Source organism: Chinchilla lanigera, unplaced genomic scaffold (genome assembly GCF_000276665.1).
Source record: "Chinchilla lanigera isolate Chin_1 unplaced genomic scaffold, ChiLan1.0 scaffold00002, whole genome shotgun sequence".
Classification (NCBI taxonomy): Eukaryota; Metazoa; Chordata; class Mammalia; order Rodentia; family Chinchillidae; genus Chinchilla; species Chinchilla lanigera.
Window position 1 is genome coordinate 18,746,455 of NW_004955403.1, and position 12,139 is coordinate 18,758,593.

General features: G+C 35.2%; 2 protein-coding genes and 1 pseudogene across 3 annotated transcripts in view; all 3 read right to left on the bottom strand.

Annotated features, from left to right (window-relative positions):
- The window catches only part of LOC106148173, a 75,193-nt pseudogene extending 64,968 nt beyond the window's left edge, over positions 1 to 10,225 (bottom strand).
- Positions 3,236 to 9,161, bottom strand: LOC102004544 (histone H3-like). Its single transcript, XM_005373397.2, has 4 exons — positions 9,129 to 9,161; positions 6,205 to 6,244; positions 4,327 to 4,368; positions 3,236 to 3,894 (listed from the first exon to the last, which is right to left on the bottom strand). Exons 1-4 carry the CDS (start codon positions 9,143 to 9,145, stop codon positions 3,580 to 3,582), a joined length of 414 nt encoding a protein of 137 aa, XP_005373454.2. The 5' UTR covers positions 9,146 to 9,161; the 3' UTR covers positions 3,236 to 3,579.
- Positions 8,673 to 12,139, bottom strand: part of LOC102003608 (RNA-binding protein 45) — a gene marked incomplete in the record, with an annotated part of 17,934 nt that continues 14,467 nt past the window's right edge. For both annotated transcript variants that reach the window (XM_005373395.2, XM_005373393.2), the window contains 2 exon segments: positions 8,673 to 8,975; positions 11,536 to 11,735. In XM_005373395.2, coding sequence (XP_005373452.2) covers positions 11,543 to 11,735 — 193 coding nt within the window.

A 12,139-nucleotide genomic window follows, 5' to 3' on the forward strand; every position in this document is an offset into this window, starting at 1 on the left:
AAAAAAAAAAATACAAAGAATTAATGAATCAAAGAGTTGGTTCTTTGAAAGAATAAATAAAATAGATAAACTCCTAGCCAACCTTATCAAAAAAGGAAAAAAAAGTGAAATGCATGCAATAAGGAATGAAAGGGGTGAAATCAGTACAGATCCTGAAAAAACTCAAAAGATCATTAATACCTACTTTGAAAATCTTTGCTCTCATAAGATGGAAAACACAGATGAAATGGAAAGATTTCTAGATACATATGGATTACCAAAGCTGAATGAAGAAGATATAAAAATCCTGAATACCTCAATATCAGCCAGTGAAATTGAGAATGTAATTAGAAACTTGCCAATGAAGAAAAGCCCGGGTCCTGATGGATTCACAGCTGAATTCTACAAGCAATTTAGGGAAGATTTAACACCAATTCTTCTCAAACTCTTTAATGAAATTGAAAGAGAAGGAATTCTCCCCAACCTATTCCTGGAAGCAAGTATTATCCTGATACCAAAACCAGAGAAAGACCCAACTAAGAAAGAGAACTATGGGCCAATCTCCCTAATGAATATACATGCAAAAATTCTCAATAAAATACTAGCAAACAGAATACAACAAATAATCAAGAAGATTATACACCACAACCAAGTGGGATTCATACCAGGAATGAAGAGATGGTTCATTATATGCAAATCAATACACCATGTCAATAGAGCCAAGGACAAAAGTCACATGATCATCTCCATTGATGCAGAAAAAGCCTTCGATAAAGTCCAACACTCATTCATGATGAAAACTCTACAGAAAATAGAAATAGACGGCCTTTACCTCAAACTGATCAAAGCCATCTATGATAAACCAACAGCTAACATCATACTATGGTCAAAAATTGAAAGCTTTCACTTTAAAAATCAGGAACAAGACAAGGATGTCCTCTGTCACCACTCCTATTCAATATAGTTCTGGAAATGTTAGCTAGAGAAATTAGACAAGAGAGAAATAAAATGAATAAGGATAGGAAAGGAAGAAATGAAATTATCATTATTCGCAGATGACATGATACTCTACATAGAAGACCCCAAAAACTCCACCAAAAAGCTCATGGATTTAATAACCAAATTCAGTAGTGTAGGTGGATACAAAGTTAACACTCAAAAATCAATAGCATTCCTGTACACAAGTAACAAACAGACTGAGAGAGAAATTAGGGAAACCACACCTTTCACAGTAGCATCTAAAAAGATGGAACACTTAGGAATCAATTTAACAAAAGAAGTAAAAGATCTATACAGTGAAAATTATAGTATTCTGGAAAAAGAGATCAAAGAGGATATCAGAAAATGGAAAAGATATTCCTTGCTCATAGATTGGAAGAACCAACATTGTGAAAATGGCCATACTCCCAAAATTGTTGTACAGATTCAATGCAATTAAAATATCATTAGTATACCTCATAGATCTAGAGAAAACATTCCTAAAGTTCATCTGGAGCCAGAAGAGGCCTAGAATAGCAAAAGCAATGTTGTGGAACAAAGGAAAGGCAGGAGGCATCACAATTCCTGACTTAAAGTTATATTACAAAGCTACTGTAATAAAATCAGCATGGTACTGGCACAAAAACAGACCTGAAGATCAGTGGAACAGATTAGAAGCTACAGATACAACCACAAGCACACTCGGTCACCTTATCTTCGACAAAGGGGCCAAACATGTTCAATGGAAGGAAGATAGCCTCTTTAATAAATGTTGCTGGAAAAACTGGCTTTCCATATGCGAAAGACTAAAACTAGACTCATGTCTTTTACCACGCACTAAATTAAAGTCTAAATGGATCAAAGATCTAAATATTAAAACAGAAACACTAAATTTATTGAAAGAGAAAGTAGGTAAAAATCTTGAAGACATTGGGGTAGGCAGAGAGTTCATGAACAAAAACCAAACTGCACGGGAAATGCTTCGAAGAATTAACAACTGAGATCTCATCTTATTGAAAGTTTTTGCACATCTAAAGAAATCACCAATAAAGTAAAAAGAAAACACACAAATTGGGAATAAATTTTAGTCAACTGCCCCTCAGACAAAGGACCTCTATCCAGGACATATAAAGAAGTAAAAACAATCAGGCCCCTCAAATTCAAAGACCCAATCCAAAAATGGGCATTTGAGATGAATACACATTTCTCTAAGGAAGAGATACTAATGGCAAATAAAAACATGAAAAAATGTTCAACATCATTAGTCATTCAAGAAATGCAAATTAAAACAACACTGAGATTCCATCTCACCCCAGAAAGAATGGTTATCATCAAGAAATCAACCAGTAACAAATGCTGGAGAGGCTGTGGGGAGAAAGGAACCCTATTTCACTGCTGGTGAGAGTGTAGATTGGTGAAATCACTGTGGAAATCAATTTGGAGATTCCTCACAAAACTAGGATTAGAAGTCCCACTTAACCCAGTTATTCCCCTTCTGGATATTTTCCCAGAAGAATTAAAGACATCATACCACAAAAAATAACTTAGTTGAATTAAAGTGAATTTAAGTGAAGTCAATGAGTCATGCTTCCTGAATATGAATCCCAGCTGTGAACTTACTTGGGTCCTGGCATTTCCCTGTGTCTCTTGGTATTACCGCACAGGCCTACTTAGACGGTTAAATGGGAAAATAGTTTCTAGTGTTTAGAACAGTGGTGACATAGTAACAAATGTTACCTATCTTTTAAAAGTCGCTGATTTGTATATGGATTATGAATCAGGCACTAATAGGACTGCACAAAACAACACAATCATAAAATAAAAACCAGAATTAAAAAAAAATCAGCCTAGTAAGCAAGACTTGGGTTTGAAACACAAACACACATATTGCTTCTTTTTCCAACTCACTCTCGCTTGAACAAATTTTCAACCACTATATGTGATTTGGCATCCTGCTTGCTTTCACTACGCAGTAAGCATTACTTCCATGCTATTGTATAGTTTTAGAAGGATTTGTTGTTGCACAATATTCAATTGGTGTGTATGTGTGTGTGGTTCTTTTTTTAAAACCAGTGAATGTAAAAGACTTAATTTAAAAGTGTTGACAGCATATACAAAACAATTATTATAGATGCACATTGTTATTCTATAGCTGCTAGGATTACCTTTTCTTAGGAAAGCTATACCGTGGTTAAGACTTGTATGTTCACCCTTCAAGCAGTCCACCTTCCATCATAGTGATGCATGGCAAGACTTCCCCAATTGTTAGACACTTTGATCAAATCATAACCAGCTTTATTGCAAGGGGACCCTGCACACATTTATCAATTGTTACCTTAATAGCTACCCAGTAGTTCATTAACATACAGAAATATGCATCCTGAGAAGCAAGAGCTATCAGCCATCCTCCTGCATATTAGCACCGTGTCACTCCTGAGCAACAGTGCTCACACCACTAAAATCTGTGAACAATCACTTTTCCCACTCATCCTGAGTGAAAGATGGAATGACTTATGTACAAACGCAACATATTACAAATAATTTCTTACAAAAAGTCACCAATTCAACCAAAGCATTTCACAGAATTTACTATATTCAAAACACAATAAAAATTGCCTTCGCTTAAACTCTCTCTCCCTGTATCTGGTGATGCAGCTGGGTGTCTCTGGGCACGAAGGTGACTCTCTTGGTGTGGATGGCACAGATCAGAATCTTCAAGTAACCCAGCAGGTGTGCTTCACCAGCCTCCTGAAGGCCCCAGTGGTTGCACTCTGAAACTTCAAGTCTGTTTTGAAATTCTTGGCAATCTCTCTCACCAAGCTCTGGAAAGGCAGCTTCCAGATGAGAAGCTTGGAATTCTTGTAAGGACAAATCTCTGGAAGCCTCACGGTACCAGGACTGAAGTGATGTTTCTTCACCCCGCAGGTAGACACAGCACTTTTCAGGGAAGATTTAGTGGTCAGCTGGTTGCAGGATAGGGGTGGGGGCAAGGTTCCCACCAGTGTACTTACTGCTGGGACATTTTCTTCTACCCAACATCGAAATCTTATGCTGCCTCTCTGACTGCCATGTGGCACTCAGTCAAGTGCCCTAGTTGCCAAGAACAAAAACCTTCCCCAAGAACTACCAAACCATTATGCCGTATGTATTGTTTCCATAACCTTCCTCACAGCCACTGATATTTAATATTGTTCCATATTTGATGACTGGGACCCTGAAGATAATGTTACTTCATCACTATTTTATCTGCTTGTTTATAAAACATTACTTCTAGGGCTAGGTGCAATCCAGATTTACAGCACTTGCCTAGCACATGTGAGGTCCTGGGTTTGGTCCCCAGCATCACTAAAATAAAAAGGTAGTACTTACCTCAGAGGCTTTTGAGATGCATGTAAAGCAACTAGCCAGTGCCTGATAAAGAAACGACAAGAGCTCAATAAATTTAGCTACTAAGAAGTAGTTTTAAACATTGTGGTTGCATCCAACCTAGGTGCTTTATTAAGCTTATCATGTGCTGTGGAGCCTTTTGTTTATTGTCAAGCTGAAGAATCTCTTCAAAGAAAGCTTATTATGCACAATATATACAGTGAGGAAGGCAGCTCGTATCTGGGTGGTGAGGGAGAACCTCTTTGTGGGCTCATGAGAACCCACTGGCTTCCAAAAAGCAGTTTAATATCCACTGTTCATCATGAATTAGATTATTTTAGTGCCAAGACCATTTACTGCTTTTCATAAAAATTTTTATTTAGCATTTCTCTTTTCTTGCCTTGTTATAACAATGCCTGCTGCACCACAGTGGAGAGTTCAGCAGGTGTTTTCCAACCTTCCTTGCCATCTATGTCTGGGAGGAATAAAGTGTATTTGAAATGTGTAAGCCACAGAGTACAGCTCAAATATTAATACAAGATCATCACCGTTCCGGTCAAGAAAGACAAGATTTCTAGCGCATCCCAGCCTCCCCTCCTTGTGAATGCATTTCCCTATTTCATTCTTCCCAAAGGTGCTTTTGAATTCTTTTGTTTTGTTTTGTTTTTTGTTTTTTTTTCCAGTACTGGGAATTGAACTCACGACCTTGCACTTGCCAGGCAGGCATTGTGCCGCTAAGCTAAATCCCCAGCCCTTAAATTCTTATTTAAGAGAAAGTCAAATAGCACATTTTCTTTTTGTGGCCCGGTTTCTTTTGCTCAGGATGTCTATAAGATTCCTTCACACCAAAGAAAAAGTTAGCTCACCGTCTTGATCCAGAAAGCAACCCTTTCCAAGTACCCATTCTGTTCATGGACAACCGAGCTGTTCTCAGTATGAAAGTATTATGAATGATGCTAAGAATGCTCTGTATGTCTTCTGATAGATATGCATACACATTTCTGTGGGCTACATGCTTAGAAGTGGCACTGCTGAGTTGAGAGTTGCATGTATGTTCAACTTGAAGTCACTGTCAAACATTATCTCAAGAGATTGAGCCCATTTACCCTCCCACCAGCAGCTCCCATTGCTCCACCCTCACTTAGTATTGCCAATATGTTAATTCTTCTTGTTTTTACACTATCAACATCTCACTGTAGATTTCATTTGCATTTCCTTAATGACTAACATGGACCAATGGTGTTCTAAAAGATTTTTAAACTAGTACTAACTGTCAAAGTAAAATAATGTTTCTCTTGTTCTTTGACAAAAAAAGAAACCACTGTCTTTTGTTGGCCTCCTTAAATGATCTTACCTGAAACATCTTTTCTATTTACCCATTTCTCAATGAGTTCAGATTTACCTTGGCCAATTTCAGGGGAATGTGCAGACACCAGGGATTGCTTTCAGATCTTTTACTGTCCACTTGAGTGTTGATGTAATACAGTATCTGCATGGTGGTCAGAAAACTTCCCTGAGGAAATCCTAGGAGGTCCATCAGCTCTAGGCTACAAGTGTAGGGACTTCCTAGGAATAAGTTCAAAGTTCTCAGGACAAAGAAGCTGGAAAGACCACTTTTCTTCCTGTTGTAAGTACTTGCTCATATGGTCCTTGATATCCATACACTGGTTTCAATTCACACGTGAAACTTTTTTTATTTTGTGACCATTATTCAAATGGTTTTAAATAGAGCCTGGTACATTTCTCAAAGTATAGTGAGACTTGCCCTCAGGAGAAAATGTAGCTGAATGTATCATGATCGAAGTATAATGATTGTAATACACAAACTGCAATTTCATATTTTAACTAAGTATTTCATGTGACTTTCTAGCAATACCATACCTTCTGTTCCCAGGATCCATGTGATCTTGAGTTACTGTTTCTAGAAAAGGAAATAATGCAATCCATTTATTAGAATTCATATATTAAAATGGAACTTCATATCAAATGTGGATGACCTGAAGGTTTTTCCTCTTTACGTGAATCAAGGAGAAAAATTACTACTAGGACTTTAACCCTTAAATGTCTAGTGTTCCATTTTGGAGTACCTATAGATATGGAACAAAATAATTTTTCTCTTCAAATTTTTGTTCCTTGAATGTTTCTAGGTTACATATATGAATCTCATGCAAAAATTCAAAAATTGCAATCTTTGGCAGAAATAGGTTAAGAGAGCTTAACATTTATACAGAAGAGAAATTATACTTGTATGTGTCTATATCAAGGAGAAAAAATTATTTAATCTCATTTGTTCTTACCTTCATTTTTAGTTTTATGTATTTATTAATTTATTGGAAATTAAGATGTACCTATAAATTAACAATTTGGGGGGTACACAAAAAAGCATTTTATAAAATCATTCACTTTATGATTATAAAGATAATCGCATACTTAGATATATTTCTGTACACTTTTGATTATTTCATTTGGGTTTCTGTGCAATTGATAACTGTATCTCTCATATTCCGTTGCCATTTAAAAGAATATGTACCTACATTCTTTAGAGCTCCAATTTTGAAGATAAATTCTTTACATAATTCACTTAAAATAATGGTAAATAAAAATTAGGTAGAAGCTTTAAATGACATAAAGCAAAAAAATTGCCATTCTTTAAAAATATCAAAATACTAACATCAGAAAGATAGGCCACTATTTTGAAATGTCTTGTGTTTTTCAATTTCTTAATGCAATTCATATTTACGGATATTAAATGGAAGCAAAAGCAGTTGCTTAATTCTAAAAAACATCCAATGTGGGAAAATTTGGAAACAACTTCTCAGAGTCTTATTTTTATAACAGTCCAACCTAAAGTCCAACATCTGGAATCTCTTTAGGCCAATATATTGTAAACTGAAAGCTAATTACCATCGATCAGAATCACTTAGGGAGCCTGTTGAAAACTCTAAACCTGTAGAAACATTATACCTGTATTTCAAACACTCAAGCTGCTTCCAAGGACACCAAAGGTTAAGAACCTTTGCTTAAGGCATGAAAGCTCATTTTCCGGCTCAGCGCCTTAAATAATGGTAGAGTACTGTACTTCACTGCTTTTGAATGTCAATACTTATCATCACCTAGTGGCGGAAATTGCTTATTTCTATTTTTTTATGGGTTCATTAATACTGAGTAGGATCCAAATAATATACTGTAAAGCAAAATTTAGGGAAAGCCAAAACTTTACTGTAATATTTTCCTTGGCATTTTAATTAACTTTTATGTATGGCAAGATGAACACATCTTATAATGCCATTTTGTAGTTGACCATGAAAATTCCTTTTTGCTATTTTAAAGAATACAGTTCTGCCTTTACACAATATAGGACCCAACTTCATAAATTTATAATAAAGATTTGATTAGGCTTTAAGTGTCACTTATTATTTTCTACAAATTCAAAGAGGCTTACTGATCTGTATTTACTTTTCAAATTTTTTATTTTTTGCAGCACTGTGGTTGAACCTAGGGCATTCACAGTGAGCTATATTTAGTCTTTTTTATTTTTATTTTTGCTTTGAGACAATCTAGGTTGTGCTTGAACTTGTGATCTTGCTACCTCAGCCTCCCAGACCACTAAAATTATAGGCATGTGCCACCATGTCTGTCTCATTTTTAATTTTTAAAAAGAAATATGCAATAAAACTCTACTATGTTTGAAGTTTTAACACTTGATATTTGCAGCACAACTAAATAACCGTATTTTTTTTATATCCAAAGTGCATCTGAGAAGTAAACATGACTTCACTGAAAAGTGAAGGCTTAAGCACTAGTTCACAAAACCTTACTCTTTAGGTTCTACAATTTCCTCATTTTAAGAAAAATACAACATTCTATCTTTTAAAAATAAGGTTGTAGAGATCAACTGTAAGAGAATAAAGCAAGACTTAGGCTAAATGAGAGGTTTAGAAAGCAGTGCACACAGAAGCCAAAACAAACATTGTTTATCTACATGTTACGGGGAAAGAAAACAAAGCAGAAGGTTGCTTCTACTAAAACAGCAAATACGTGTTTTATAGTCAAGATGTATTATAAGTCTCTTTTAAATTTGTATGAAGAACCCAAAGAAAGAAACTTAGACCAGGCACTCTACTGACGCATGTCTCTGCTGAGAGTGGTGGCCTGTCCTTACATGCAGCCACTAGGATCACCTAATTCCAACAAAAAAACTTGGATAGCAGGAACATATACAGTAGCTACCATATGAGAGAGTGAGAGATTTAACTTCTCCAATGTGGCCCGTGAAAAAGGTTAAGACTAATAGGTGAAAACTTCAGGGAATCAAGTTTTAGATCAATTATGAGGATTGACCAAAGTCATAATTTATTTAAGCAAAGAAAACTTTATTTCTGCTATACATAACAACAGTTTCTGTTTTTCTGAGAGACTTCATTTCTGCCACACTTAACAACATATTATTCTAAAGACAACTACGATATTAGTTTTAGCATTAAGGTATGGATTTTATAATACATGTCAGCCACCCCTGATTTGCTGATAAAACAATGTTGTGCAGACTATCAGGTATATGAAAAAAAAAGCTGTCAGCTGTCCACAGGGAGTGCGTCCAGTCACATTTTCAGTCAGTCAGCTGAGGATTATGTCATTATTTAGTCTTTGTTCTGTAGAAAGAACACAACACAAGTATGAAAATCATCACCTGAAATAGCTGCTATAAACAGCATTCCTAAAATGTTAGGAATTCTTTTATTTCAATAAAACTAATGTGGTCTGTTTAATCACAGCTGCTTCCAAATAAGCAAAATCAAACTTACTCTGAAGAATGATGCATGCAGGTACTGTATTGAACTTCTAGAGGGAAAATGCTGTGAATTAGTAAAAAATCAGATGCTCTGAAATAATTTATGTTTATTTTCTTTGGCTAGTAAGGGAAATATATTATTATGCACATAGGACCCATATTAAAACAAAATCATGTTACATTTGAGAAAGTCTATCATACACTTTTGGCAAACCTTCAAGCAAGTTTGTTTATTATTTAGAGACAGGGTCTCACTACATCACCCAGGATGGCCTGGACTCTTAGACTCAAGCGAACTTCCTACTTCAGCCCAATGAATTGCTGGGAGTATTGGTATGCTATAGGTTTATATAACACACCAAAAAACGAAGACACTCTCATTATGGAGTCCTTGGTAAATAAAAGATGCATAGCAAAAATAAATGAACAAGCCATGCTACAATTAGAAGGCATTAAAATTAGAGCTAATTATATCCTACCCAAGTAACCATTTGAACTAGTCTGATCTTACTTTATCTTTGCCCTGCATACAATAAAAGAAAAAAATGGTAGATTTATTTCTACATGATTAGTATTCTGGTGAGTATGCGATTCCTTTAATGTAGGGAAATGGATGAATGTACATCACTTTCAAGAGGAAAGAGACAGTATTATAAAGGTTAGTTCTCCCAATACCACCTGCCCTTAAAGTAGTTTCATATCATTACACTTAATTCTTTCTGATCATTTGACTGTCATTATTTTGAATGAGATGTTATATCTCAAAGGTTTCATTGAAGTTATAAATGCAAGGGTTTTAGCTCATACTTGCAAAACATTTTAAAAATTTTTATTTTTAAAATTTTACAAGAAATTTTGCTGTGTTATTGTCTCTCAATAACTGTAAAGCAACCTGGTTTGCAAAAGTAAAAAGAGTTGCCTAATCAAAAGAGCTATTGGATCCATAATTTCAATCCAGATCTGATTTTAAGTCCAATATTCTTACTAAAATGTACATAATCATTAGGAAAAGCTCAACCATGAAAGTAATTAATATTCTTTTTTATAGTAGGAAGTTGATGTTAATGTCCTTTTTCAACAGAAGTAAGAATATTTAAACATTAAAATATTCACAGTCAGGAATAAATGTAACTTTTGCAAGGAATTTATAGGACGGTATGTCTAAATAGAATAGCATGTTTAGAAGATAGCATGTCTCAACATTTTATTCATAAACAGGAAAAATGCTAATTATTTTTCATTGGTAATTTAATATTTCTGGGATTAAACTGCTAACACTGTGAACAATGAGAATAGATTTTGTCATGAAATAAAATATTTTAAAAGCACAATTATCATAATGGGCACCAAGTGGGCACTTTGTATTCCCAAATGCCTTCTCTGAAAGAGAAACTAATCAGCTGATTTGCTCTATGAGAGGAGGGGCCTTACCAGTATGACCTAAAATGATTCATCTTGATACCTATTAGGTGATAGCTCAACTAATCAGAAAGACCCCTTAAATGAAAAAAGAAATGGTTTTAAGCTGGGCACTTCAAAATGGATTCATCTGAATTGCAGTAGACTTAGGAGGATTATGCATCTGCAAATTAGGAAATCCAGCTTTCCCTGAAACTCAGAATTCATTTACAGAATTAAAAAAAAAAACTAACTTTAAAGAGTGTTATCTTGAACTACAGAAATATAACCTGTCACAGAAAAAGAAACTAAGAAAACTTTGGAAAACAAATGACTTTGGAAAACAAATAGGAAAGGTAATAATATGGCTGTATATGTCAGTATTCATAATAAACAAGAGTTTTTGGTAAATGGTTAGGATTTTTGAAAAATACATATATGCACACAATAATATTTTCTGAATGTGTACTTTTAATGCACAAACTCATGAACATAAATCCAGGAAAACACCAATATTTAGGTTAAAGAGGCTAAAGAAAATACACTATTTACTACTGCTTACTGAGCATTTTACTAGAAGTAAAAACATTCCTCATAAAAATTCTTAAAAATTATTTCAATTCATTACTCAAGACACCAGTTGTTCACATTAAAAACCTTTACAAGTATTTTAATTTTAAAGTTTATTTAGTAAATATGCAGTATAATGTTCAGTTCTTTCGATCTAAGATAAAAGCAATGCATTTCTTAAATTGAGACCTGATTTTATTTATAAAAGAGCACAAATATTCTTCCACTAAATGTCAAAAACTATTTTTAAGTTTAAATACTTTATATTTTAAACATAAACTTGAAAAATTTTGGCTTTGCCAGCAGTTTTAAGCTAAAGTACTTTTAACTAGTGCTTTCTGAAAAGCGCACAACTGCAATACTTTATATAGTATATTCCTCTAACTGCAATACTTTATATAGTATATTCCTCTTCCTATACTATTGCACCAATGTGTTGAAGAAGTGCTTACCTGAGAATCAGTAAGTTCTCTGCCTTTTATTTGACTCTTCCCTTGGGGAATCCGCCAGCATAACTTTAAGCCTGACCCCGTTCAGAATCTTCCCATGCAAAGTCGAAATGGCATCGTTGGCGCTCATTCTGTCTGCAAACTTGGCGTACCCCACGTTTTTTCCCGACACGAGGTAAACTTCGATCAGGTTACCAAAACGACTGAAACAGAGTGAAAAAAAAAAAAAAAAAAAAGTCAGTTAACCTAAGTACCACTGCTCAGTTCTCAAATGTGGGGTGTGTTCTCCACTCATTTCCCACTCTTCTGCCTACACTCGGAGCGATTTCACGCCAGTCTTACTCCTTCAGCATCTCCTCACTCAGCGTTTTCCTTCACTCCCACGCAGGTCTCTTTCCTCACTCAGATCAGAATCACCTGTGCCCTAGATCGCTTCGTGTTCTTCACTAGGCTTCTGGCCACCTGCTTGCCCCTTTCCCGCCCATTCTCTACCCTGTCTTCTGCATGATCTTTCTGAAACAAAATGTGATCATTTCCCCGCTAAACATCCCCTCATAAGCTCCCCACCACCTCCAAGGTAAGGACAAACTCCTCAAACAGCTCTCAG

Excerpts from the sequence above, each read along its gene's own strand:
- LOC102004544 (XM_005373397.2), bottom strand. Across the intron at positions 4,369-6,204 it reads ATGGATCCTGGGAACAGAAG|GCACTGGCTAGTTGCTTTAC; the intron begins GTATGGTATTGC and ends TTTCTTTATCAG. Across the intron at positions 3,895-4,326 it reads GCATCTCAAAAGCCTCTGAG|TGCTGTGTCTACCTGCGGGG; the intron begins GTAAGTACTACC and ends TTCCCTGAAAAG.